The sequence below is a fragment of the Sporothrix brasiliensis genome (assembly GCF_000820605.1).
Source record: "Sporothrix brasiliensis 5110 chromosome Unknown Cont15, whole genome shotgun sequence".
Classification (NCBI taxonomy): Eukaryota; Fungi; Ascomycota; class Sordariomycetes; order Ophiostomatales; family Ophiostomataceae; genus Sporothrix; species Sporothrix brasiliensis.
The window spans coordinates 1,499,950-1,526,411 of record NW_024467134.1 but is presented as its reverse complement, the minus strand read 5'-3'; the positions used below and the strand labels follow the sequence as shown (position 1 = coordinate 1,526,411).

The 26,462-nt window shown below is 53.3% G+C and overlaps 7 protein-coding genes across 7 annotated transcripts; 3 read left to right on the top strand and 4 right to left on the bottom strand.

The window, feature by feature from the left end:
* Positions 1–657: 657 nt before the first annotated feature.
* On the bottom strand, positions 658–984 carry SPBR_06284 (uncharacterized protein; the record flags this gene model as incomplete). The annotated part of the gene is made up of 1 exon (XM_040764546.1): positions 658–984. One exon carries the CDS (start codon positions 982–984, stop codon positions 658–660), a length of 327 nt encoding a protein of 108 aa, XP_040622215.1.
* A 1,831-nt stretch (positions 985–2,815) lies between these two features.
* Positions 2,816–5,474, top strand: SPBR_05619 (uncharacterized protein; the record flags this gene model as incomplete). Its single annotated transcript, XM_040763882.1, has 3 exons — positions 2,816–3,715; positions 3,798–4,155; positions 4,411–5,474. The coding sequence occupies 3 exons, from the start codon at positions 2,816–2,818 to the stop codon at positions 5,472–5,474; spliced, it is 2,322 nt and encodes a 773-aa protein (XP_040622214.1).
* Positions 5,475–6,174: 700 nt separating this feature from the next.
* Positions 6,175–7,432, bottom strand: SPBR_05974 (uncharacterized protein; the record flags this gene model as incomplete). Its single annotated transcript, XM_040764236.1, has 2 exons — positions 6,175–7,238; positions 7,306–7,432. The coding sequence occupies 2 exons, from the start codon at positions 7,430–7,432 to the stop codon at positions 6,175–6,177; spliced, it is 1,191 nt and encodes a 396-aa protein (XP_040622213.1).
* Positions 7,433–11,007: 3,575 nt separating this feature from the next.
* Positions 11,008–12,022, bottom strand: SPBR_06069 (uncharacterized protein; the record flags this gene model as incomplete). The annotated part of the gene is made up of 3 exons (XM_040764331.1): positions 11,008–11,016; positions 11,039–11,883; positions 11,998–12,022. The coding sequence occupies 3 exons, from the start codon at positions 12,020–12,022 to the stop codon at positions 11,008–11,010; spliced, it is 879 nt and encodes a 292-aa protein (XP_040622212.1).
* Positions 12,023–12,819: 797 nt separating this feature from the next.
* On the top strand, positions 12,820–15,189 carry SPBR_05661 (molybdenum cofactor biosynthesis protein; the record flags this gene model as incomplete). The annotated part of the gene is made up of 2 exons (XM_040763924.1): positions 12,820–14,230; positions 14,516–15,189. The coding sequence occupies 2 exons, from the start codon at positions 12,820–12,822 to the stop codon at positions 15,187–15,189; spliced, it is 2,085 nt and encodes a 694-aa protein (XP_040622211.1).
* A 6,717-nt stretch (positions 15,190–21,906) lies between these two features.
* Positions 21,907–23,069, top strand: SPBR_06005 (fyve domain containing protein; the record flags this gene model as incomplete). The annotated part of the gene is made up of 2 exons (XM_040764267.1): positions 21,907–22,533; positions 22,644–23,069. 2 exons carry the CDS (start codon positions 21,907–21,909, stop codon positions 23,067–23,069), a joined length of 1,053 nt encoding a protein of 350 aa, XP_040622210.1.
* Positions 23,070–24,098: 1,029 nt separating this feature from the next.
* On the bottom strand, positions 24,099–26,183 carry SPBR_05703 (uncharacterized protein; the record flags this gene model as incomplete). The annotated part of the gene is made up of 1 exon (XM_040763966.1): positions 24,099–26,183. The coding sequence occupies one exon, from the start codon at positions 26,181–26,183 to the stop codon at positions 24,099–24,101; it is 2,085 nt and encodes a 694-aa protein (XP_040622209.1).
* Between the last annotated feature and the right edge of the window lie 279 nt (positions 26,184–26,462).

Here is a 26,462-nt window from a genome sequence, read left to right as displayed (position 1 = left end):
AAAAGTTAGCTTAGCCAAATCGTGCACAACTAGATAAAGCATGCTTGCCACGATTTCCGGGCGTCTGAGTCAAAAGTGCCGTTAATTTCGGTCAATAGTGTGTTAATATCGACTTTTTAAAATGGACAACTTTGCTGCTCGTTCTCGCGACTGTGGAATTGACGCCCTCGTAGTCACATGTTGTATCGTGAGCTTAATGATGAGAAGCTGACCATGAAGTACTCCGCAATGCAGATTCAGATCAGGAAGACAAAAAGACGAGGCGATGAGGTGAAGATATGTGGCTGTGGGGTAGAAGCCATTAGGGTCGCTGTTTCCGCTTCCGATCTCTTTACTCAGTGGGGGGCAGAAAAGGTTGCCAGCAGTTGTGAGGTTTCGGCAGTCGTGGCTGATTGCCGTTTTGGGAAACAAACACGGTCGTGATTTCCCCAACTTCCGCTCCATACTTGAGGGAAAGAACATTTCACGCAAACCCAGGAAAAGGAAGCCGCGACCAGAAATGCTTAATATTAACGATTAAGTTTTGATTAGTCTACATGATTGCACCTGCCGTTCTTTTGTTTTATTTGGCCGAATCTGTCGTTCAAATGAAAACATCGTCGCTTTATCTTCCCGCCCTGCAAACTTGCAAAATACAACAAAGCGTCCGTCGGCCCCTCATTCGCAAACCCCGGTCACATTCAACGCCCAGTTCCAGATGTTCCCCGTCCCCTGGCCCTTGGGACCCTGTCCCGTTTTCCGCAATTGTCCAGCACAACGGGACAGTCCGAGTGCATGGCCCCCTTTGCTGCTGTTCGCCTCTGAAACTTGGCCTGAGACGCCAGCGATCCCCTTTTTGCCAGACCAGACCAGGACGCCGCCAGCACCCAGCGCTATGAACCGTACCGCATTGCGTGGTTCGCGACGGGCGCAGTCTTGGTCCGTCCAGGTCGCAGCAACGATTTGCTGCATCAGAACGTTTTCAAGAGTGACACCTCCGTTCATGCAGCGATCCAAGCCTCGTCCCGGGCATCGAAACCTGGCAACAGGCCATCAGGAGGCCAAGCAGCCAATCAGTTCCGACCTTTGCCATGTGCCTTGTCTTCTTTCTCGTCTTCTCTCACTTTCGTCCCCAATACATAGTCTTTGCTCGCCTTTATCCTTACCCACGATTGAGTTGCGCGTCGATGAGGCGTCTTGGCCATCTCAATGCTACCCACCACGGCAACTGCTCCTGGTGTCTGGTACTGGCTCGGTGTACTGCGGAAAGGACGGCTGAGAATGCGAGGAAGATGGATGCCAAGACCTAGATGGTATGTTGGAAGTGGAAGATGCTCAAGTACGACGGACAAGCTTGTTCACTGGTGCTTCCCTACTAACTTTGTCTGCTCGTTTTCAGGCCACAAGTCCAGCTAAGGAAAAGAAGAAGCATTCGTGGTCGTCACGGCGTAACAAGTGCAGTTGCAAAAGAAAACACAAGCAAAACAGACGTGGACTCTTCCCTTTCTCCAGCCAAAGGTGCCACACAAGGCTCCTCCTTACAATTTCATCGGTGCCGTGCCATGCACAAGTGGAGCACGGGGGGACACACGACATTGCCAGCCTGGAACTGGGCTGGAACTGAAGCCCAGACCCAGACCCCGGCAACGTCCCAACCGCTCCCGCATTTTGGTGCATGTATGACATGTCCACCCGAACAACGCCGTTTTCTCCACAGCCTGTCACTTTGTCCGTCTTCGACACATTTGACGTTCTGCTTCTGCAGACGAAGCATGGCAGTCAGCAAGAAGGACGTGGCATGACGAGCAATGAGGAACATGGGGCATCCCTGCCTAACAAGTCAATTCTGCTTTTGTACCCATCTGTTGTCCGCGTCTTTTGGGAGCAAAAGTCTACTCACAGTGATCGCCATGGCCATCATGTGGCTCTACTGGCCCTCGTTGGGCTTGCTGATCCGTGAATTCAGATTCCATGCCGCATACGAGTGTGAAGTGTACCGATCGGTCACGCCTTCCACTCTGTGTCTCGTCAGTACCGTACATTATCTTCTTGCTCCCGGCTATATCCATGACAGGTCTCGTGCTAGACGTCCTAAGACACCCGTGTGGTGGATCTCGCTTCCACACATTCATACACGCACTCTCTTACTCCCTCCTCGTCGCTCTCTCATACATGAAGGAGTGTCTCTTTCCCTCCCACCACTCCCATTGATCTTCTTTGCCGGGTTAGGGTGATCGCCAAAGCCTGTTACAGTACACAAACCTTCCACCAACATACCTTTCCTGGGGCCGTCTCTTCTTCGTGCCCCTCTGTCCCCCATCTTAGCATTCTTATTACCGAACCCTCCAACTCTGATTCCTTTTTACGCCGGACCCTGTCTCCTTTTCTTCTTACCTCTTTCCCTCTTTCCCTCTTTCCCTTCTTCTCTCCTTTTCCCCTCTTCTGCACATTTTCTATTTGTCCTTTACTCATCTTTGTTCCTTTCTGCCAGGTGCCACTTTCTTCTTTCTTTTCTTCTTTCTTCATTTCTTTCAGCAAGGCCGGCCTTTTAATATTCTCTTTTTTTCTGTTCTTTTCAGAAAAACGCTCCTGGAGAACTTCATTTTTTTGTCCGCTTCGGTTCTTCTTTGTCTTCTCTCTTCTATTCGCTTTCGTTATCTCTGGCGTTCACTTGATTTCTTTCCGATCTGATTTTCGAAGCGACTACTTATATCATCCAGCAGCACTCGAACACAAGCCACTTCTTACGCCAAGTTTTATATTCAGAGTCCGCATCCCGCACATAACCTTCTGTCAACTAGTAGTCGTTGGGATAGTGAAGCATTCAGCTTGTTGAATGCTCCAGCCCGAATCAACATTCTGGCGACCTCTCGGCTCGGCTAGGATGCAAAGGGGAGAGGGTATGGCACCATTTGATGCAGCGGACGGGCGGCAGATGGATACTTCCAACAACCAAAACAACAACAAGCGCGGTACACCGTCAGACTCTTCGTCGAATGTAAAGAACAACCGAGCGGCCCAGGGTGGACAGGCAGACGGAAATTCCAAGACCTCGACAGATTTCGGAAAAGGAAAGTTCAGTGGTGGCTCTGGTGGTGGCTCTGGCGGTGGCTCTGGTGGCGGCTCTGGTGGAGGCTCTGGTGGAGGCTCTGGTGGAGGCTCTGGTGGAGGCTCTGGTGGTGGTGGTGGGTTTGGCAAAGGATTCAAGGGCAACGGAAACAACGATGCCGGAGGTGACAAGACCAAAGGAAACAACGGCGACAGCAGCAGCAGTACAAGTAAGGGGGGTAGCAGCGGAGGCGGTGATGGTGGTGGTGGTAGCAGCAACAACAGGGGCGGTGGCAGCAATAAGAACAACAACAGCGACAACAACAACTTTGGAGGCCAAAGTAGCGGCAGCAGCAATGCCAATAATTCTGGCACTGGCAGCAGAAGCAAGGGCAATAGCAATGGGGGTGGAAACACCAATAATGCTGGAGCCGGCGTCGACGGCAACAACGGCAACAGCAGTGGGAACGACAGTGGCAGTTCCAGCAGTGCCGGAAGTGCGACGACCACCGCCGCGGCCGGTAGCGGAGACGTTGGGAGCAGTGACAGCAATGGTGCCCAAGAGATTTCGTCAGAATCGCTCGACGCCACATCCGCGCCAACGGATTCACCCGCATCGGAAGCACCATCTACGACAGACGCTCCTACTGTCGTTCTGACAACTTCAACCATTGTGGCAACTGGGCCGGTAAGTGCAGCCTGCTGGTATTTGAACTTCACGGAGAGACCAGTGACACGAGATATTGTGTACCGGGCTAACTTGGTGATAGGATGCCGTCGTGACCAGTTTTGTACCGTTGATAACGACTGCAGCAACAACTGAGAGCACTGCCACGACTACCCACAGACCTTTCGCGCCATTTGTCCCCTTTGGGGCCAACTTCCCTGGCTCTGGCAGACCTAATGACAAGAACGGTCCTGATGACAGAAAGCACAGGGGTGTCAACGGGACCACGGCAGATGACGACGACAGCAATGGTAGAAACGGGAGCGGAAATAGCGGCAGCAACAATAAGGGCAACAACAACAACAACAACAACAACGGTAACAACAGGGTCAACAACAGCAATAACAACAAGGCGTTGGATCCGACGGCCGAAAGGGCATTGATATCTGTTGGCTCCATTGGTATGTTCTCCGTCAATACGGGTCCCAGCTTCATCGTCTTGTGCCTAACAAGAACAGGTGCTTTCATCGTGATTTGCTTTATTGCTTGGCTCGTCTGGAGGGCCTGTAAGAAGCAGAAGCGGGAGAAGTTGCAACGCGGCAATGCCTCAACGTTCCCGTCCCACGATGGACCCTTTTCCACCATTGCTAGACTGCCTCGTCGCATATACGATCGTATTGCCAATAAAATCCCCTTTGCCAGTAGGCAGCACAAAGCATGGAAGACGTTAGAAGAGTCCAACTCTTCGAACGTGGGCCCCATGGCGGCTAACAATGCGGCTTCTTCGAATATGACCCGCGCGGGTGGACCTACCTACGAAGAGAAAGGTGGTGACACGTTGAGGACCTTCGGCTTCGACAGAGACGTCCCACCGGCTATTCCATCCCAGGTCTACTACTCAAGCGGATTGGGCTTGGGATTGCAGTTCCAGTCTCCGCCAGAACAGGCCGAGGTCAGCAGTGCCAACGGGATGCAGGCTGGTATGATGCGGTCGAATACGGACGCTTCTGTCTTCACACACACTCCAGCAGCGTCATTCAGCTCGTCAATGGTATCCGGCCAGTCAGGCATGCCAGTGGCCGCACCTTACGTCTTGAACAACGGAGCTGCGAATATGGGCCAGCCAACCGGCTCTGTGATGGCGGTTTACAAGGCTGGCCAGCAGTACATGACGGACGACAATGGCAGCGAGGCGAGCACACTGCGGTCACGCATGCCGGACCCATTCTACAATCAGTCACAACTGGCACGCCAGCCGTCTGATGCATACGACCCGGCACGGCGACAAGTCAACCGCGCCTCGGAATTGTCTTCTTTATCATCCGGCTTCGGTGACGGCGAGATCCTGGTGCTGGCATCGGATCAGCAGGCGGCACAGCCCGGCCAAATGCCACTGGCTGCCCAGCGTCCGTCAGGGGCCTCGACTGGCCCACCATTGTCTGCATCAGCTGGCGCAGCTGCGCGACTCTCGTGGATGCGCAAACAGCGAATGAGCCGCGAGACAGTCTACACCGAATCCAGCGAGGACCAGCCGGCAAAGTTCCGGTCCGTCAACTCGTGGGTCAAGCAACAGACGGGCCGCGTGAGACGCGGACAAGCTAGCATTGACATGACGACGAGCGCATCTGCAGGTCGCGACGCGGCAGGCGATGTAGCCTTGGTGGTTGGCAATCAACCTGGCATTCCACACCCGTTACCACGAGAGCAGCGGCTGACGATGATGGACGACGGCGAAGAGCCACGGCGGCCGGATACCGTCCCGGGAATTCAGATGGCGTAAGCGAGAAAGGAGGAGGAGACATGCATGACGTGGTGGATATGCCAAACCTGGTTGGAATATCACATTATACCAGGCGAACGAAAGTGATTTCAAAATATCTTTTTCCAATAATATAATTCGTCCAAACTTCTTGGAAGTGGCGTTTGTTTTATAATTTCCTTTTTCAGTATCTTTCTTTTCACCTACTTTTTATATTTTTTCGTATATTCGCACCTTTTGTTATTCATTTTGCACGTTCTTCTTTTCTTTTTGGCGTACCACATTTGCAATTATTTGGAGTTTGGGGACTAGATTTGGTGCCTTCCTGTCTTTCATCCTCGTTTACACTCTTTTATTATGTCCATATTTCCCTCGTTTCCTTCCCACAGTGTTTTTGGGCCTGGCGCCCAAGAAAGCTCATGTCTGCGCAAAACGCGACGCATCTTAGCAGGAGACACCATAGTCGACAAACTTGGTGAACAATGACCATGAACAATCAGTGGCAACGTAAATCTTCAGTAAGGATGCGTCACTGTGAAGTAAACAGTTCGTGCCGAATAAAAAATAGAAAGTAGCTAGATTATACGAGAATAAAACCAATTTATAAATTAAGCAAAACCATATGACAAGGAAATTGTCACAAAAAGACGAAAATATAAAAAGTCATGAAATATGAAATATTCTCTTTCAAAATCAAGTAGACCTTTCGTCCCCCCAACTTTCACTTTCGGTGCTTATGCTTGCGGTCGCGGCCCTTGGTCTCTTCTATAGCCTGCTTGACGTGGCCGTAGAGCGACTTTCCATCAACAACCAGGTTATGCGACTTCTCTCGTTTCGGCTTGGTGTCTTCCGTCTGCCCGTTTGTAGACAGTGTTGCCGATGCATCTACACCGAGATCAGCATCACCACTGTCCGTAAGAGACGACGTGGCATTGGGTGGCGCATAGGACGACGTCGATGACGGGGAGCCACGGACTGGCAGGACCATCTCCGTGGCCAGTCGCGCTTCAATGTTCAGGCCGAGTAGCTTGGTCTTGCTCAGCTTGCTGACCGCCGCGAGGGCATCGCTGTGCGTATTGAAGAGCAAGAATGCATGCTGGCGGGTTGCGCTTGAGCTTGAGCTTGAGCCCGAACTCGAGGATGGCTGGCGTGGGAAACGCACATCTTCTTGAAGCATGTGCCGGCCGCCCACGACTGAGAGCAGGTAGGATTCGAGCTCTTTGGGGCTTGCATGGCGCGAGAGGTTCTTGACAATGACCTTGGCCGTCTGGGAAACTCCTTCGCCAGTGGCATGAACAGCCTGGTGATCGCACCCGTACCCGTAGTAGCCAGAGCCGCAGACAACGCCGTTTTGGCCACTGCTGATGGGCGTGTGGTACGGTTGCCATGATCTGGCACTGCTGCCGGCGCCTTCATACTGCTGGTACGAGTTGAAGTTCGGGGGCATGGCTGTCACAGTGTGGGATGCTGACTGCGCAGGGTATGGATAGCCCGACGAAGACGAGGCACCGCTGCTATAACCGGAATCATAACCATAGCAGGCGTTGTACTCGACAGGCGCTGAGGTGCTCCCGTTGGCCGGGGCGCAGTAGCCGTAGTCAAGGCAGGGAGACACACCGGCATGCGGCGATAAATTCGGTGCTCCCGCCCCACTACCGATGGTCGACGAGGAAGCGTTGGCTGCTGCGCGCGTCTTCTTCTGGTCCCAGATGTAGACCGACTTGCTGCTGTTTTCAATGGAAGCGGATAGGATGTACCCCTTGTAGTTGAATCCATTCAAGTGGCCTGTTAAAACAAACAACATTTGTTAGTGACTTATTTGATTTGTATCCTATGAATTGGTCAAACTAACTGTAAACTCTGTAAAAGTCTTGTGGGCTGCGGACACGCACCCAACCTTCGGATGTTTTGCCATTGATGAAGCACTTGTCGACGGATGCAACCTCGCGGGAAAGAACCTTGAGGTCCGAAAAGTTCATCTCAGGAGGCAACTATCAGTGTGGGTAGAGCAAACATCTGTATTAGCCATAGCTCGCCAATGCGGTAGTGAGAAAAGAGAGGGAGTGCGGGTCTGAGGATCTGGTTATCGGCTAAGGGATCAGAGCAGTTCCACTCACGTTGGCGACTAAGACGTAATAGATGCCGGATACCGCACCCGATTCCACGGCGTGCTGCACAAGCTCGTGCTTGCTTGCTTGATTCATGACTTGCTGTGTCTTTCGAGAGATGGCAGTTGGTCTGCGCTTTTGAAGATTGGGTGTGGTTGAGGCAAAGTCAAAATCAAGGTGTGGAAGACTCTGGCACAGAGATACTTGGTGACTGAAATGGAGGGCAAAGAAAGACGGATACCGAGACAATGAGATCTGGTGATGCATTCTGCCATATCCATTGTACTTGTCTGGACAGGACGACACCGTCATATAAATAAGCCAAACAGCATGCAAAGACAACAGAGCAATGCTCCTGCCTCCAGGACGTTGGATAACATCTTCCAGTGTGCTGTTAGGTGGTATGCCCACCGGCAACTTTACTCGGCCCAGGGTGATGTCCTTAACGAACATCGTTTTCTCTGCCCTGGGGCGTCCGCATGTTGCAGGAAAAAAAACCCGCAATATTCAGTCGAAAATAGGAAAGAAAGCAACCACAAACAGCTTGGCAAGCGACACATCATCACCTCCATGAACATGCATCGTGTGTATGGAGAGTGCAAACGGCGACGATGCCGTCACATTATCTTACCCCCACGAAACATGGATTCTTGGACAGCTGATTGACCAAAAAGATCCAGAACTTAAGCGAGGATAGCCAAAAAGTAATTTGTGCAAGAGACGAAGTCCAATCGCCTCGGGCAGGGGACGATTCTGCCGTTTTCAGATATGCCGGCCCGGTCTAGAGCGTCGATGGTGTTAGGAGCGGTGCGCGGCGCCTGTCGAGAACATACTTGACACATATGAGATGGACGCTGGCGACCGAGTTTCGTTTGCCATTTTTGAGCCCGGCGCAATTGCGACTGAAACGTCGCATGCTATGGCGACTGTGAGTGGACAGAACCATCAGCACATGCATAAAAGAAGTGTGCCCTTAAAGCATGCTGATGGGCGCGAATACGACTTCCTACAGAAAAGCTGCAGCCGAGTATCTGTATTCGACCAGGGCGGCAAGAGACCTAAGACGACTATACGAAATAAATTTGTAGTTGATCGTCTGCTGTCAGGCTCGCATGTAGAATTAGAGACACGACCGTGCAGTACTGCTGTCAAAAACGACTGCCCCGGTATACTGACTGTAGCCGGCTAGGATAATCAATTGTCGACAATTGTGACGTGCGCCGAAGTCTGCACATTTACTGAATCTTTTCCCTAAATGACCATAGAAGCTGAGACGCACGCGCTTGCAAGTAGTCGTAAATTTGCTTGCTTTACCAAGCTGCTGCTTTTGGCGTGCATAGAGGCTGGGCTTTAAGATTTGCCTTTTCGTTTCTCGAAGTCTTTTTCTTGCAGAAATTCACAGACTGTACTTTTGGCACGTCGTAGTGTGATGACAGCGGTTACACAGCATGTTAATGAAGATGGGCTTGAACAAACAGAAAGGTCGAGATTTTGGTGACGACCGTTGCCGAATTCCGGTACCATATGATCGTTGGGAATGGTTGGTGAATTTTCTATTCTTTCTTTTTTTGCGTTCAAGTTTTCAGCGCAAAGGATAGGGACCGTCTGTATGTTGATTGGTTTGATTCAAGCGAAAGAGAATGGTCAGGTTCGTGTTCTATGTCGACGATGCTGGCCCCCATAACATTTCGGACGTCAAGGCTGAAGCGGTAATGTTGCCTCGGGGTAGCATCTGTCTCCCTTCGCAAAAACTGGCTTCCGTTAAGAGATCCTCGCAAAGAATACTCGCATGGATTGGTGTTCGTTTGCACAATGTTTGCGTCGTATTTTCGGATTGACAGCTGGCACCTCGTGTCGCCGGTTGGACCTCAGCATCCCCTGCTCATACCACCAGGCGCTAAGAACGAGCCCAAGAACAATGACTTTACCGAGTCACAGGACCCAAGGGACGAGTTATCATAACAGTCTTATTAGGTGTCATGCTTGATGCGGCTCGGGCCATAGGCGGGCGGGGATCCTACAACTGTGCAATGTCTCGTCATTACCCCAAATTCAACGTTGACGCGCCGAACTGCTGCAATCTGATTCATCGCATCAATGGGGTTGATTGAAGTATGGCAATCGAAATGGCCCGTTTTGCGCAACGCTAAACGTGACAGATTATTTTCGCAGCTCTGGGAGCACGAATCTCCTAGTGATCTGCCGCGTAGACAGTAGATTGATTGCAATATGTTGTACTCTTCAACCGCCCCCTCTGGCCTGCATAACAGCTAGACCGATAACGACCGTGGCTGGACAGAGTTTTAGTGATAACCTGGCTGTGTTGTCACTGGTATGGTCACACAGCATCTCCAGATGTGGGCTTGCTTCACGGTGTGTTGTCATTATTCGCCCATAGCAGTAAACATAGGACGGGCTGAAAAGAATTGCTGTGGGAGATCCGCGATTGGTCGGTTTATAGAAGGAAAGATGGGCGCAGCGGTGAGAAACACTGGAAGCCGAGAGGACGGGGAAACGGAACACAAGTGCCTAGTCCTCCCTTTTGTAGTGGAAGGTATCATCCAACACACTGGCGCCTTCGATGTCCACGCTCGCTGGCACAAGTTCCAGGGGTGACTCCTCTCTCACTCGATCTTCAAGGGCCCATTGCCTATTGGACAAGCAGGAAGGTGCTGCTGGGATGTCGGCCTCTGGCCACGGCACTGAGTCGGTTGCCTTGTACTCATGTTGGTCGCCCCCATCAAGCGCGACAAGAGAAAATTCGTGTCCATCCGAGTAAAACAGCGAAGGTGGGATACCGTCGAGATGTAGCCATGTTAAGCGATGTTTTCCTGTTGGGGCGCCACTTAGTGGAAGGTGGCCTTCGTTAGTTGTGAGAGGATAATAGCGCAAGAAGTCGCCGACCTGAGGAGGCTCATCCTTGAGGGGGTTCCAGACGACACCCAGCCCTCGGTGCTTTTCACCGTCGCATGTGATGAGTAGAGTGGCGGGTGTAGAAGGGTGCCATGTTGCAGCAGACACATTCGCATGGAGCATAAGAACACTGCATAAGTGTCCCGTTTCCGCGCTCCAGACCCAGACAGTAGTGGGAGCCTCTTCCAAACGAGTTGCAAGAAGGGCGGATGCACAGTCAAATGCCAACAGCGTGCATCCTGACGAGATTACAGATGCGTCAGTGGTGGTCGAGGCCGAGCGGCCGGGGGGCGATACATCCTGCGTTGCCTCGACAAAGCTGTGACAAACACCGCTGACGGCAGATGGCCCAATCTGTTCCTGCCAAATCTGTTTGTTCTGGTAAGCGTTTCTTGTTTTTTGCACAATCTTTTACTAATACCAGGCACTTCAGCCGGATACGGGCCGACTTACCATAGATGAAGCGCTCGTTCGAGGGCGCAGAGATGTGGGATGAACAAGCCGTTTGTATGTCGTAATAGATGCCACGTCAATCAGTCGAACTGTACGCGAGGCATCACCAACGGCCAAGATACGAGCGTCTGCTGAATACTGCACCAGCCTGACACCTGATACAAGTAGCTCGTCGGCAATATGTGTATCGATGTGCGTCTCAAAATCGCCATATCCTCCATCGCCGTCACCGTTTGATTGTCGAGTGGCTGCGGCATGAGGAACACCGGTCCAGGTTTTGAAAAGATGGCCGTCAGGTGTATAGAACAGAACTTTGCGGCCGTATGCGGGCGACTCCCACACTGTCAGCCAGTGGCCGTCCGGACTCCAGACAAGGCCCTGAGCATCAATAGTGTCGGGGGCCCATGATGCAATGGGAGTTGACACTGCCGGATCGTGCACACTGACCCAGTCTTTGCCTGCAGTGCGTGTCAGGAGGGAGAGGTGGTTGCTGTCTGGCCGGAACGAAAATCCACGACGGCAAACCGAAACTGAACTAAAGAGCTTCGGGTTCAAGATCTCGACCGTCTTGCCCGTCAGCAAGCTGAACACGGCAAACTTTACACCATAAGCAGAACAGAGGCACACTTGGTCATCGGAAGGACCAAAGCCGACGAAGGCGGGCTTGGCAACGACGGGCAGTGACGGGTTGCGAATCACAGCACGGAATGGCTTTTCTTCACCACCGGTCGAGGCCAGGACAGCCGCCACCAGAATCTGGTCTGTTGTAGCCACCAGGACACGCTGTGAAGTCGGCGACCATTGGAAGCTGACGATGGCCGAGACAGACAGGTCTGTTGGAAGCTCTACTACGTCGGCGAACCCCTCGAGACGGTCCACAGCTTGAATGTGTATTCCGGTGGGAAGCAGCGTCGCCACAAGCCGGCCATTTGGGCTCGGCAGACAATACGAGGAAGCTGCGAAGCGCGTTAGAAGAAAGTCGGCGCATGCATCGTGACGAGAAAGCCAAGATGATTGGTAATGGGCACGATGGACCTGAAACAGCACTCCCTAAAACGTCGATGACGTACCCTTGAACTTTCGAGAGAAGCGCATAATGGCTGGAGGTCGGTGGGCGTTATCGGAGATTTGGGGTCTTGCGATGGACGCGTCGAGCTCAGAGTGTGTCTCGGGCGCGTTGGGCTCATGTGATACCGCAGTAGAAGCTCTCGTACTACTGTGCTGTCGGTAGTGAATGACGAGGTTACTCAAGAGAGGTCGATCGGACGTCTGGGATTCAGGGGTAGTTTGTTTATCGCAGAAGCTTTGGCTCCTGCCTGAAGAAGCCATTCGCGGGGTTGTGCAGAACGTGCCTTCCTCTGTTTACCAATTGCCATAATGGGACTAATGTCAATTATCCCCACCAGGTTCTCCGTGTGACATTGGCTTTTGACAGTTAGCGCACTGTGGTTCCTGCCGCGATGCATCGGAATGCAGCGAAGGACGCAATGCGGGAAGGCGCTGTCCAGATTGAATCGTCCTTTTGTTTCGAACCTCCAACGCTCTTTCCATGCAGGACAAAGTAAACAGACATCTTGAGTACAGAAAGTTCGACCGACTAGTGTGAAGGAGCGCTTGCCGCCGTTACTTTGCCACTTTACCTGATGAGTAATTCTGACATGTGGGTTCGCTGGTTCTTGGGCATGGTGTGCGGAGTAATTATTGGCATCTCCGCAGAATACGCGGAGGTGGCCGATAAAGCTCAACTCTTCCGCACACACATAAAGACAAGCAATCCCACGACTGCGATGACTGGTCTTGGAAAGAAAACACGTCCTTAGCATTCGGCGGTGTCATTTTTCTTCTGGCATGCTTCCGAGTCCAATCTCTTCTTGCAACCAAAACACATCGCCATGCCGTTGAACAAATCGTCGCCGAGCTTTGGGTGGCGAATGCTGCGGCTCGCGTCTCCCCAATGCGGCCTCTTGGCATTAAGGCCACGTTCAACAGCCGGCCAGGTCCGGCGGACGATTGCTACACGGGCCACGTCGGCAGCGAACCTGAATGACGGTGCCCTGCCTCCTTCTGTTGATCGCTTCACTGCGGGTGCAGCAACGACTGAGGTGCAGAGGCCCGAGCGGGAGCCCGGCCGTCGGCGGCGAAAGGATCAGCTGAAAAATGCTCGACCGTTTTCCGAATTCCTGACCGATGGCTTTCAGCGCCAGCACGACTACCTGCGCATATCGCTGACGGAGCGGTGCAATCTGCGGTGTCTCTACTGCATGCCCGAGGAGGGTGTGGAGCTGTCGCCGGAACGGAACCTGCTGACGACGCCTGAGATTGTGCTGCTTGCCAATGTGTTTGTGGCGCAGGGCGTCAACAAGATCCGTCTCACGGGCGGCGAGCCGACGGTGCGGCGGGACATCTTGCCGCTGATGCGTCAGCTCGGCGCGCTGCAGCGCCTCGGCCTGCGGGAGCTGTGCCTGACGACAAACGGGCTGGCGCTGCACCGCAAGCTTGAGGCCATGGTCGAGGCTGGTTTGACGGGCGTCAACCTGAGCCTGGACACGCTCGATCCGATGCAGTTCCGGTTGATGACGCGACGCGACGGGTTCTCGGCGGTGCAGCGGAGCATGGATCGGATTCTGGAGCTCAACAAGGCGGGCGCGGGGATCCGTCTCAAAATCAACTGTGTCGTGATGCGCGGGCTGAACGACAACGAGCTGGGCAAATTTGTGGGGCTGACACGGGACCACGACCTCGAGGTGCGGTTCATCGAGTACATGCCGTTTGACGGCAACCGGTGGAGCACGGGCAAGATGGTCAGCTTCAACGAGATGCTGGAACGCATCGGCGCGGACTACCCGACGCTGCAGCGCATGGTGCCGGACGCACATCACAACGGACCGCACGATACGAGTAAGACGTATGAGGTGCCTGGCTTCGCGGGCCGCGTGGGCTTCATCACGAGCATGACGCACAACTTTTGCGGCGGATGCAACCGACTGCGGATCACGAGCGACGGGAGCCTTAAAGTGTGTCTCTTTGGCAACGCCGAGGTCTCACTGCGGGATATTATGCGGCAAGCCAACGGTGGGGAGCCCATCGATGAGGCGGCCATGGCCGAGATGGTGCGGCTTGCTAAAGAGGCCTCGTCCGCCGCTACGGCACAAGAACCCAACGTGGACATTCAGCTGAGCGATGTCTTACCAAACGCCTCTGAGCTGCTCGATGTGATTGGCATGGCAGTGAAGCGCAAGAAGGAGCGCCACGCGGGCATCGGCGAGCTAGAGCACATGAAGAACCGGCCGATGATCTTGATAGGTGGGTAGTGCTTTTGCTCCGACGACGAGATGAGCCTCACTTTCATGTATCATGTATTCAGACAGGCAGGACAGGTGGGTTGAATCTGGAGAGCCGGCTTTGCGACATGGGGTTGGTTGCAGGATGTGTGAGGACCCGTAGCTAATGTTGACATAGACCGCAGCCGCCACCAGCCTTCACTGTCGATGTATAGCTGTGCTGGCCTTGTCCAGAGTTGGGGCAGACAGCCAACAAATGGGACGGCCTCATTACCCATTCTCTCACCACACCTCTCACATATGACAGCTTCGCTGGTAGCATGCTCAATATCTCAGAGAAAGGTGTATTACTCTACGACTGGCCGACTCGGCCAGAAAAACGACGGCAAGAGCGGAGGCCGGACGGCATCTCAACACCCGGTCGAGGAAGAACCCCGTCTGACCCACGTCTCGGCATCGGGGACGGCACACATGGTTCCCGTGGGCGAGAAAGCCGTGACGTCACGGACGGCAGAGGCGGCCTGTACGGTACGGTTCTCAAGTCCTGTTGCAGCGGCCCTGGTTCGAGCCAACGATATGGCCAAGGGTGATGTGCTCGGCGTGGCACGGATCGCTGGCATCATGGCGGCTAAGCGGACGGCTGACCTTATTCCGCTGTGCCACCCACTAGCTCTATCGCATGTTGCAGTCGACCTGGCCGTTTCTGGGGCCCATAATAACAACGACAACGACAACGACAGCAACGACAACAACGATGACTACGGGCACGTGGATATACGCACTACCGTGCGGTGTGAAGGCAAGACGGGTGTGGAGATGGAGGCTCTGACGGCCGCTTCGGTGGCGGCCCTGACAGTGTTCGATATGTGCAAGGCGGTGGACAAGGGCATGCGCATCGACGGCCTGCGCGTGGTGTTCAAAGATGGCGGGAAAAGTGGCCGTTGGGAGGAGAAGGTTGCCCAAGAGACAAAAGAACGGTGAAGGAACGTGATCATGGGACGTACGAGATGCAAGGGGGGACATGCATGGCGTCTGCATGTACACGACTCGTTTGTTTTTCTTTTCTTTTTTTGTGCCTTGTTATGGCATGGAGGTGTGTCTGTTGGCTTTTCCTTTGCGATAAGTACACAAAACGACCGCCAATCTGTTTTTTTTCTTTCTTTTCTTAGATGTCTAAGAATTAAATGAATCGCCCAGCGCCAAACTGTTCGAAACGAGTGATGAATAGAGTCTGGACCGGTCTATGGTTGAGCATCACAGCGACCGCGCCCTTCTTCGGCTTGCGACGGCTCCTACAGGCTGTCATGCAGGTAGTTCTAGGCAGGTGCCAGCAAATCAGGCCGGCTCCTGCCTTCCCATCCGATTAATGCAATATGGTGAATGATTCGCAGTATAAAATCGATGACTGGCATAATCTGTGAAATGTCCATTCATCATGACTTGCATGACACGTACGAGGCAAACTCGGAGGCTGTGATGATGAACGTAGCCACAGTCAGAAATGCCGTGGCCATTGAGTTCTGCGTGCTGAAGATGGTTTAAGGCACTCCGGCTCTGATAGATGTTCTGAACCCCTAGTTCTCTGCACCGCGGGAAGAATGCTGCAATGGCGAGCCTTTCCCACTTTTTGTTTGCTTTTGCCATTTACGATGTCGGGTTGCCTCATCGAGGTTGAAGGCTGTTTTTTTCGGCCTCCCCATTTCTCTGTGCTTCGCTGTTTCGTTTTCCTTTTTTTTTTTTTTTTTTTTTCAGGGACTCAAAAAGTGTCGCGTGCTCTTTCCTTGGATACTGGGGACTTTCCTTGCTTCCTTTGCGATTCTTGTTTTTTATGGGGCCCCGAGACGCCTGGAGGGCGCCTGCCACGGCAGGTGGCGGCCGCCTATTTTACAGGTTATCCGTGGTGGCAGGCACCGCGCTTGCCTTTCTCGCCGAGGCCGATGATGCTCCACTGTCTTTGAGGATCTGCCTTTTGACAAAGCAAGGACAAAGTCTTGCTTTCTCTTTCCTGTTCCGTTGCCATTTCCGAATCAACAAACAGCCGCGTAGAACTGCCTCGACGCGATTAATCGCCGTCTTTTGTTACGACACTTTCCTCGCCTCTTCCCAAGGCTGCCTCTGGTCGGATATGTCCTGATAACTGTGCTTTGCTCTGGGAGACTGCTTACGATGTATGATGTGCAGAGTGCCCTCCGGCCCTCCGGCTGTGCATGTTTTTGTTCGTTTGCTTTGCGTTGTAATGACAAAGTACGGCATACTCTGTGGTTATCGCTTCTTCATTACATGTCTCGTGTTTTCTTATTTCCTCGGCGCCCAGAGTTGCTACCTGGCAGCGCCGGCGATTTCCATCATCTCTTAATTTAGCGGCGGGAGAACCGTGGCGAGCGTGGGCAGGTCGGCTGCGAGTGCGAGACAGACTTATTACATCGTACAAAAGCAGTTCTCCCTCGTACTGTGCAGACCCGACAGCCCGTAGCGTGGGACGCAGAGCAAACTATTAGCTAATGGGCTGCCCATTTAGGCAAGGAAGGGAGTCCTGTAGGCACTGTACCTGGCGCTGGACCAGGTTCTGGGTTTTATTTTGAGTATTTTACGTTGGATCGGCATGTCTTTGTAGCAGTTTCCTCATTAAAATAGTGTGCTGCGATGTACTGTACTTAGTACAGTGTCAACAGTTGGCACTTTGAGATAGAACCACTTCCCCATTTGGTTCGTATACGAGGATTGCGGCCCCTTTTCAGCGAGTGTTTATGAGACTGTTGGGCTTGGGGGTGTCTTGGAGCCTTGGGCCTGGATCGTCTTGGATCTTGGACCTTGCATGCGTCTTGTTTTTGCTTCTCCGGTATCTTAGTCTCCCTACCAGCGTTTCTTGCTTGTTTCTGTTGTTGGGGCTGTATGAGTGTACTCATCCAAACTTACGAAATGAAATTGAAAACCGCAATCTCAAACAATATCGAGAGCGGCCCTTGTTGGCCGTCCGCGGCAGGATATCGCCAAATAGTAGTACGGCATACTGCATACAACGGATGTCCCTTCCCTTGCCATGGGTCGGGCAGTGCGTCTTCAACACGACAGCATTCTATTTCATTTACCTTGTGCGACGTACAGGCGGCCCGGGGCTGGGATAATACTCCCCGAAATGACCTGTCGTAGGCCGAGCTGGTCGGTGTAAATGATTGTGGCACACTACAGAATTCACGAATTGCAGATGTCGTAATTCGTACTCTACACAGATGCCATTGGCTTTGGACGCCAACGGTCAGACAGCAATCGTTTCTTCACTTTCCGTCTCTCTGTGCCCTGCCGTCAATCTTTGCCTGTTGCAGTAGCTGTGGAGGGAATTGGAACTTCTCCGTCAAAAGACAAGTCTTTTTTCGTCGTGCTATTTGTCTCATCGTGTCGTTTCGAGGTTGCTTTTGGCTGGTCTTGTTTCGTTCACTGAAAATCTCCAACTCGAACTTGAATAACATGCTTTTCAGAACGTTTTGTCTTTCTTTCTGGTCTTGGCCTTGTCCTAGGCCCATAAAAATAATGGGTCCTTCCATTAACGGCAGGGGTAGTGTGGGCCAAACTTTGCCGGGTTGAGAAATACGTCGTAAAAACGGCATCAGGGTTGTACTTTCAAAGAACCAATCACAGGCCAATGATAAGAGCTGCTCTGACAGACCAATCACAAACCGTGCCTGCTACATCTTGACAAAAACGCTCTAGAGAGACTTTTTGACTTTGGACAGGAGGAAAAAGCGACCCGTCCGAACAGCGATGGTTTTCTGTTCCACCACAATAAAAGGGCGTCGCGTGCGACACAAATTGGAATGCCCCAGAAGAAATAAAATGTACAGAATGGCAATCCTACGACATCTGGGGCGTATTTTGATCGCATGGCGGTGGCGGCGATGCTGTCAATCGGAAACGCACTGCGTAATTGTCGCACGTCGTTGGTGTGAAAACCAAAGGAAAGAGCAGGCTGTCTGTCGCAGATGTTCACTCTCATGCCACGAGTGCTTTCGCCGTTCTGAGTAAGTCGACCCGACAGAATCAGTGTAAGGTGGTTGGTCGTGAGGGACTGGCGGAGGGCACAGAAAGCAGGACAAAAAGAGGGACTTTTGGCACGTGAGAGGTGGATACCTTAATTAGGTACTTACTCCGTACTTCAGAGAACAAAAGCATAGACACAAACTGCGGAACTACACGTAAGATACCTTGACATATAAGCGCGTCTGATAAGGAAGTGTTGTACCATGTCAGTACCCTACGGGGCCCACCAATACGACGGAGGTACTTTTAGGCAAACGTGACTCGCCAAGCGCACCAGTAAATAAGGACCCAGATATTCGTCCTGGCAGTCGGCTGCTGACGGCCCAATGAGCGGCGTGGCAAAAGAAATGTAGGATAGAGCGATTCGACAAAACGACAGACCAAGAGTGCGAATGGGCGAGATATAGGAACAACGGCAATTTGCATCCCGTAATTACACCAAAAACCTCTACGACGTACCGGTGAGCGACCTTTTTTGGTGCGTTTACCGAACTGCTCCGTACGTCGCAAGATATGTTAATATATGGTGTACGGAGTACGACAGCAAGCACAACGACAGTGCCTTCATTGGACTTGATCGGGCGGCGTTGATCGACAGGATACGCTGACGTTGAACCCCCGCTGGCAAACGCCGTTATCGAAAATGGCAGCCCAATCTAATCTGCCATCATCTCCCCATCTTTAATTTAACAGGCCACAACAAGTACTCCGTATTGCTTCCGTCCTAACCCCAAAGTACAGATCCAGTGCGAACCTGGCCTATCCATGTCGTGTTGTTATTTTGCAGCCGTAACCGCTGTCACTTGCACGAGACGAATGCAGGCGACGCCTGAGTAATAAGGCATGTTACGTCGCAAGGTCACGACACATTAGATGCTTCGTTTGAGGTAAATGGTTGGTTGCACTTACACTGTCTCTTTCCTTTGCCGGTTTGAAGATGTGCCAATGCGGTGCCACGCACCTTCCTCGCAATGGCCTCTTCGTAGCGCCGCTGTTCCACTTGTCTCCTCACTGCAAGTCGAGACCTCGTGATGTGGGGGGGGAGACGTGCTTGCATGCCGAACACGCTGGCGACTGCGTTGCCTACGATGCGCCGACCGTCCTGAAGAACGGAGAAAATGGCACAAAAAAGAGACAGGTCAGGTCACTTGGACGTTGCAGGCCCGACAGTCGGGGCAATGGCACCCTGTGTGCTGCTCCTTCCTCACTCCCTCCTTCCTTCTTCAACGACGTAGCAACAGCAAAGGCGGTGAGAGAGGGGAAGGAGCAAACGTGCGTCAGGTTGCAACCTCCAAGAGGCAAACTGAGGATATGTACGACATAATTATCCATCGTCCACTTTCAGATGCGAAGCATCAAGCCTGGGGGCTCAGTAACGAAACAAGCTGTTGCTCGTATTCCATCGTCTCTTGCCTTTTTGTCCTTTAAAACTCACAAAGACAAAGCATCGTCGCTAGAATCGCACAGTCTCACGATAGGACTAAAGCAAAGCAAAGATAAAAACAAAATATAAGAAGAGGACTGGAGAGTCGATTTCGAATGCGCGCCGGCGTGCGCTTCAAACGGCTCATGACCAGCCTCGAGCAGTTGTGCCAGTCAGCGCCCTTTCGGGATTTGCGCGCAAAGGAGTCGAGATTTGGGCTCGCCACATAGCCTCGCCGGCACTCGTTTTTCCCGCCAAGTTATTGTCTCCCCCAGCCAAAAGACGACGTCGAAACGGTGCTTGCCGTTCTCAATATCCTACCGCTCGTGCACATCCACCTGCTCTGTACTTTTGTACTCCGATCATATTCCGTTGTCCCTGTCCTTCGATTGTTCGCTGCCACCTCTTTGCCCCCCATCTTTACTCTCCCTCTGGCGCGTCACTCAGTCATCATGTTGTCAATCGTTTCTGATCCTGGTAGTCAATCAAGTCGATATCTTGACGTATTGACGTCTTGACAACCTGACGTTCTGACGTACCCCGTATTCGTCTGCCATTTTGAGTCTATGCATCTGCTGCAGACATCGCCCCCCCCCTTCCCACCGCTCTTTGCTTTTGGGGAGTTGGATCCGCAACAATCCCACGCAGTGGCGCTCTGTCTTTCTTCCTTGTAGAGATGCCCATGCCCCAAGAGAGCAAGGAACAGACATTGAGGCCAGTTCTGTGGATCGCAGTGTAAGTCCACTGTGGAGCCCAGTCTGCAGTCTGCAATCCCCGCTGATCCCTGCACACCACAACCGCCGTGTGCGCCTGCGACGTCTTCACCGGGTCTGGGCAGGCCTGGGCATGGGGGGCAATTGCTGCTGCTGTCCGTGTCTGTGCCTGCGCTGTCCAAATGTTGTCCAATGGTCGAAACGCTGTTCGCGATTCAAACAGTGTCGTCTCCGAACTCTTTGCTGACTACGAAGCAGTTGCCAAAATTGACGATAAGGATTTATTTGAATTCTAGAATGCCACTCGCACCTGCTAATCCGTTTGATTTCCCCTTTGCTTATTCCCGTCCTCTCTTATGCTTTTCCCTTTTGTCGTTGCAAACGCACAGGTCACACTCCCTGCTTCTCGACAAGTGCGATCTCCAGGAGTCGTCAAAATCTACTTATCATCCCCAGTCGCCGACGATGTCGCCCTAGCGCATGTTGGTTGTTGGTTCGCCTCCGCAACCTCTTGCACTCTGGCCCCCTGTGTGCCTTTTCTGATCCCTCGTAGCCCACTGTAGGATATCTCAACCTACGGCCTGGCCTCTCGCAACCACCGGGCTGCTAGTCGCACTTTCCTTTCTTAGCCTCTTAGCCTCGATCGTTCGCAGACAGAAGGCGCCCCACTGCAACTGAACGCCGCGCCTAGGCTCTAAAAGCCCGCGGCTGTCCAATTGCCGCTCTTGCAGTTCGTTTGACCGAGCCCACCAGAAAAGGAGCGAAGCGTGTGCAGCCCATACTATGGCCTGGCCTGTCGCTCTTTCCCGTTTGCCCCCTTCGCCTCGTCCGTCGCTCGTCTCGCCTCTGGCTGTTGCCTTTCTCGTTATCAGACGTCGCTAGCGCACTACGTACCACGCTACTGCTTGGCGGTCGCTCTTTCCTTGTCCGTCGGAAGTGCTTTATTTGGTGCCCTCCCCCATATGTAAAAGTATCGTGCCCCCCCAAATGGCCTCGCTTTCCACACCTTCCCTCCCCTTCCCTCCCCTTCCCCTTCCCCTTCCGTTCTCTCTATTTCCTCCCTTTTTTCTGTTAGTTTCTCATCTTTTCTTTATTTACGTTCACGATTTTAGACTTTACCCTTTGAATTCCTCTTCACGATACGTTCAGCATCTGTCCTCGAGAGAGAACAGAAAAGCAACAGAATAAGCAACCGGGCTTGTATCTGTTTTCTTCCTACTCGCGCAGACTTCCAATCTGCGCTTATCTTCTGTATTTCTCACCCCAACAACTACTACGTATCTTCACCGCCGACGAACCCGAGAGAGGTGGTTTACTCTTTCGTCGTCTTGTCTTGTTGAGAATCCTCGCTCCTGTTTACCTCCCGGCTCTGCGGAATCCTCTGCCACGCCCGTTTCTGCACGATCTGCAACACTTTGGCGTCGCTTCACCTGGAGCGCATGCGATCTCCCACGTCGTCCAGTGAACCTTACGTCTTTACAACTCTTCTTTCTCTCCTCGTAGAATCGTCTGAGCAGGCATATGACCATGGCCGCCGACTTCATAATGCCGCGCATTCCTACGGCGTCGCGCGACGCCTTCTACACGCAGCCTCACCAACGCCATGCGCAAGAGCAGATCCCGGCCTTCAACCAGCAGCACTACGCCTATGCCGCCGTCGCTGCCGCAAATACCGCCGCTACCGCGTCCAACCTTGCGTCTCAGTACAATCCCCAGATCTCGCCCTTGAGCACGTCGAATAGCAGCTCGCCCACCTCGCCCAAGCCCGCCAGCAGCAACAACACCAGCGGCAACTACCACACCCGCCAGGTCCGCCCCCTTTACATCCCGGCCGTCCTGCGGCGAAACGAGCATCCGTCGCGCGAGGGCCAGGCCAAGGCTGGCGACGCACCCGACCACAGCAGCGGCGACAGCAGTGCCGTGGGCGACGGCTCCGAGGACGACGATGAGCAGGACGACCACAGCCAGACCAGCCGCCGCAGCGGGGGCATGCGCTCCAGCGGCAGCTTCATCAGCCTCCCGGGCCTCGGTGCCTTTGGAATCGGTTTGCTGAGCCGCCGCTCCACCAACGACAGCGGCAAGTGTGTCGACACCAAGTGGAACCTCGACCAGTTTCCGGACGTCAATGGCTTTCCCTCGCGGAGCCACTGGAAGGTGTGTAATTTATGACTCCTATGAACATGGCTGTTTATGAGGGCAGTGCCTCGTTTACGGTGCCTCGTTCACGGTGCCTCGTTTACGGTGTCAGGTATTAACTTGGTTAGCCGGACCCTGAGTCGACCATGTGCGACGAGCCGACGTGCAAGAAGTCGTTCAGCTACTTCACCCGCCGCCACCACTGCCGCCGCTGCGGCAACATCTTTTGCGACTTCCACTCCGCCTTTGAGATCCCGCTTGACGAGCAGGCCAACTACAACCCCAAGGGCTCGTCCAACCGCGCCTGTGCGTACTGCTTTCGCGAGTTCAAGGCCTGGCGCACACGCACCAACAGCAGCGACCTCTCAAGCGCCTCGTCTGGCACCACGACGCCGGCTACCGTCAACACCAGCGCCTACAAGAAAGCCGCCACGGCGCCTACGAGCCCGGTCGTGGCTCTTCGCCAGCCCGGTGCGCCTGGGACCCCGACGGTGGCCAAGGTTCCTGACGTCGCCCAGAGCGTCCCCGGTGACTGGAACTGGAGCACCTTCTAGAGGACTGTGACGGCACACGCGAACGACTCCTTTTTCGTACGCGAACCATTTTTCGATGCGACACACATGCTCTTTTTATTGACATAGATTTTGGTCCCCTTATACGTTGCAAAAAGACAAGGCAAAAAGGCAAAAAGGAAAGTCTGACAGCCTTGTCTTTTTGCATGTACTTTTTTTTTATTTCGTTTTGCGAGCCTTCTTGTTCGACATTGTCGACTTTGGCATCATGGCGTCATTTGGGTTTTTGCCTTTTTTCTTTGATTTTATATACCCAACCTCACCTACCTACTTCACGACGCGACACTACAGATCGACACACCTCACCGATCTCCCTCCTTCTCATACGACTCTTTTTACAGTCGAATTAATCGAAGCATTGCATGGCTTGGGCATTGCTTGTTTTCTTTTCGCATTGCGAGCAGGCATTAGTTTGTTTCTTGCCTTCCGTTCAACTTGGGATATTTTGCTTTTTGTTTCTGGCGCACCTCAGAAGGTTGACCGTTGACCTTGCTTTTACTATATTTTGTTCTTTTGCGCAATAGACACAACAGTGAGAACTTGAGGTATTGGTTTGAGCCTCTCGTTCCTATTTTTAGATGGACAATCGGTCGCGTTTTTCATGACCGCCTCGGTAGCAATTGCACAATAGACTTTTGGGACTTTGGAAGGAGCCCCTTTTGATTTTTCTAAATTTCCCTGTCCGGAATAGTACCACCTATCCTTTTGCTTGTGCCCGTGACTGTATATATCTTACAGAGTTTGACGCAGGCTCGACACGATGAAATTCGACAAGATGACTCGATTAGGATGTATATGCCGAAATATGATGTAAAATTTACTTTAAAAGACATACAAATTAAAACAATGCCAATGTGTGGGCGCCGTAAAGAATGCGGTGATCGTACGTCCCCCAAGAAACAAAAAGAAAACAATCCGTTTGAGACCAGTAACACACATCGACCAAATGCATCACAATTTTCACAACCTTACTTCTGTCCACCGTCCATTGGAGCCCCGACCGCCTCCCGATTAGCTCACATCGTCCTCGCTGCTTCCACTCCAGCCAATGCGCTCCCGCACGGATCCCACGCCGTAGAGCGCCTCCAGCAGCCGGCCCTTTTGGCGAGCACGGACCTCGGAGAGGTACGCGCCGACGTCTTCGAGCCCGCGGATCTGCTCGTCCAGGGTCAGCGTGCTGCTATTGACCGACCGCACGAGCGGGCTGACGAGTTTGCGCCGCAGACTCTCGAGGCTCGTCTTCAGCGCCAACAGGCGGTGGTTGTGCTCGACGAGCACGCCCTTGTTGCGCACCGTCTTCTCGCGCACGTCGCGCAGCAGCTCGCGGTTCTGCTCGTACTTGGCCGTGGCGGCGGCGCTGGGGCCGAGGATGCGCGTCCAGAGGCCCGCCAATAGATCCGCGTGGCGCTCGTCCTGGACGCTGGCCTCGCGTGCGACGGTGCGCACAAGGTTGAGAAACTGGCGGTCGATGTTTTCAAAGAGCGCAAAGAGGGCCAGGCTGTGCTGCAGTTCTGTTGCGACGGCCTCCTCGAGCACTGAAAGGAACTCGTGGAACGTGCGGTGCAGCGTGGCACGTGTGCGCTGCGGGCCGGACATGCCAAACAGCGTCGTGGCCACGGCGCCCACAGCCGTGGGCGATCCCGTTGCGACGTTTTCAAATAGGCCCGCGCAGGCGAGCAAGTTGTACACGTTGTCGTAAGCAGCGGCTAAGGGCTTCATGAGAAATAGACTAGGCGACGTCGACGTCGGCGGTTCCTGTAGACGACCGAGCTCCCGTCGTGCCCATTCCATAACAATCAAAATGCCGTCAATGTCGCCATCGATGTTTGAGAAGAAGCGGGTCAGTTCCATCGCCAGTGCCCGGAGGGTGTCGCTGAGCTCGTCGAGCTCTTGGACGATAATAGGTGCTGATGTGAGGTTGCTCAAGCGGACGCTTTCGCCTAAATCCCACACGGCCACACCGGTGGCTTCCAAATCGTGCACTTGAGCCACGCCATTTTCTGAATAGTAGATGAGCGGCTCAAAAGATCGTGCAACGCGCGCCACCTTGACGAGGTCTGGTACAGCGCGAAAGCCAGCCGCGTATGACAATGCGCGCATGGCCGCAATCGACAGGATACCGACCACGACTGACAGGAGAATGTGCGCCCAAGACCGGGTCGCAAAATAGATTCTGCTGCGCACATAACCGACCGCAGTATGGAGAAGCTTGGTGTGGTGTTTTACCTCTGAGCGGACTGCAAATCGAATGTAGTTGTCGGACGTCTCATGTTGGCCGTTTAGGAACTCTAAACCAATCCTCTCCTCCTGTATGGATTCCATAGCCTTGAGCCGCATGCCATCCATCCGACTGAGCGGGCTTGGGTAGACGAGCTCCGGTTCGGGGCTTCGTTCCTTGTCAGGGCTCATGCTGCCAGGCAGTCGTGTGCGCATAGCGCGCTCCAGCACGGTATCGTCCGCATAGCTGCCACCATGGTCGTCAAAGATGTCATCGTCGTCGGGCCCAAGCATGTCGTCTACCATGGCGTCCTCTTCACTATCAAACCCAGGACTTGATGCTCGCGACGAGGCAAATGTACGACCCAGCCTGGACTCTTTCCGCCTTTGAAAATGCTGTTGAAGGTGTGATGTGAAGGCACGTGGCGATGTAGATGGGTGTGGTAATGAGTTCTGTTGCTGTTGCTGCTGCTGTTTCTGATGCTGGTAGTGTAGCTGGTCGTCCGTCTCTCTCATTGGCGTCGTCAGAGTGGGTGAGCCGAGGATATTGTCACTTTTGCGCCAGAAGCCTGAGCTACGGTCGCCGTTTTCGAGGCGGCGCCACGCCGGAGGGCTGTACCCACCACCGCCAGATGCTGAATCCTCCACGCTGTCGTTTCCCTCGCTGTCGGTTTCGAGGAAGCCGGTGTGGGTCGACGGTTGTCCGTACGCCTGTGGGGGTTGTGGGTTCACTTTCTGCTGGACGTGTTGCGGGTGTAGGGAATGCGACTGGTGCTCGCGGTGGGGAGAGATGGACGGTGTCAGCAGTCGGTTGTTGGCCGGGTCGAATCCGGGATGTGATGAGTCCCAGGATACCAGTGGAGAGCCAATTCGTGGCATGGTCGTTCGTGTCAATGCCGATAGGCTGTCGGCCTCGCTCCTCTCTATCGCTGTTGTCCGGCGATTGACTATGAGGGTCATATACGCCCACGTTGTTGCGGCGACTGCTATAAACCACCAGCTTGGCCGATTCTGCTGTCGTTTCCGCGGTGGTGTTCCTGCTGGTATATGTAGTTTTTGGAGGTGTTAAGTACTTGTTGCGACTTCCCGGACTAGTATTTTCCTTCTCTCGTTCCCTAGTCCGTTGTCTCTCTCTCGAATCTTTGGCTGATGGCCTTT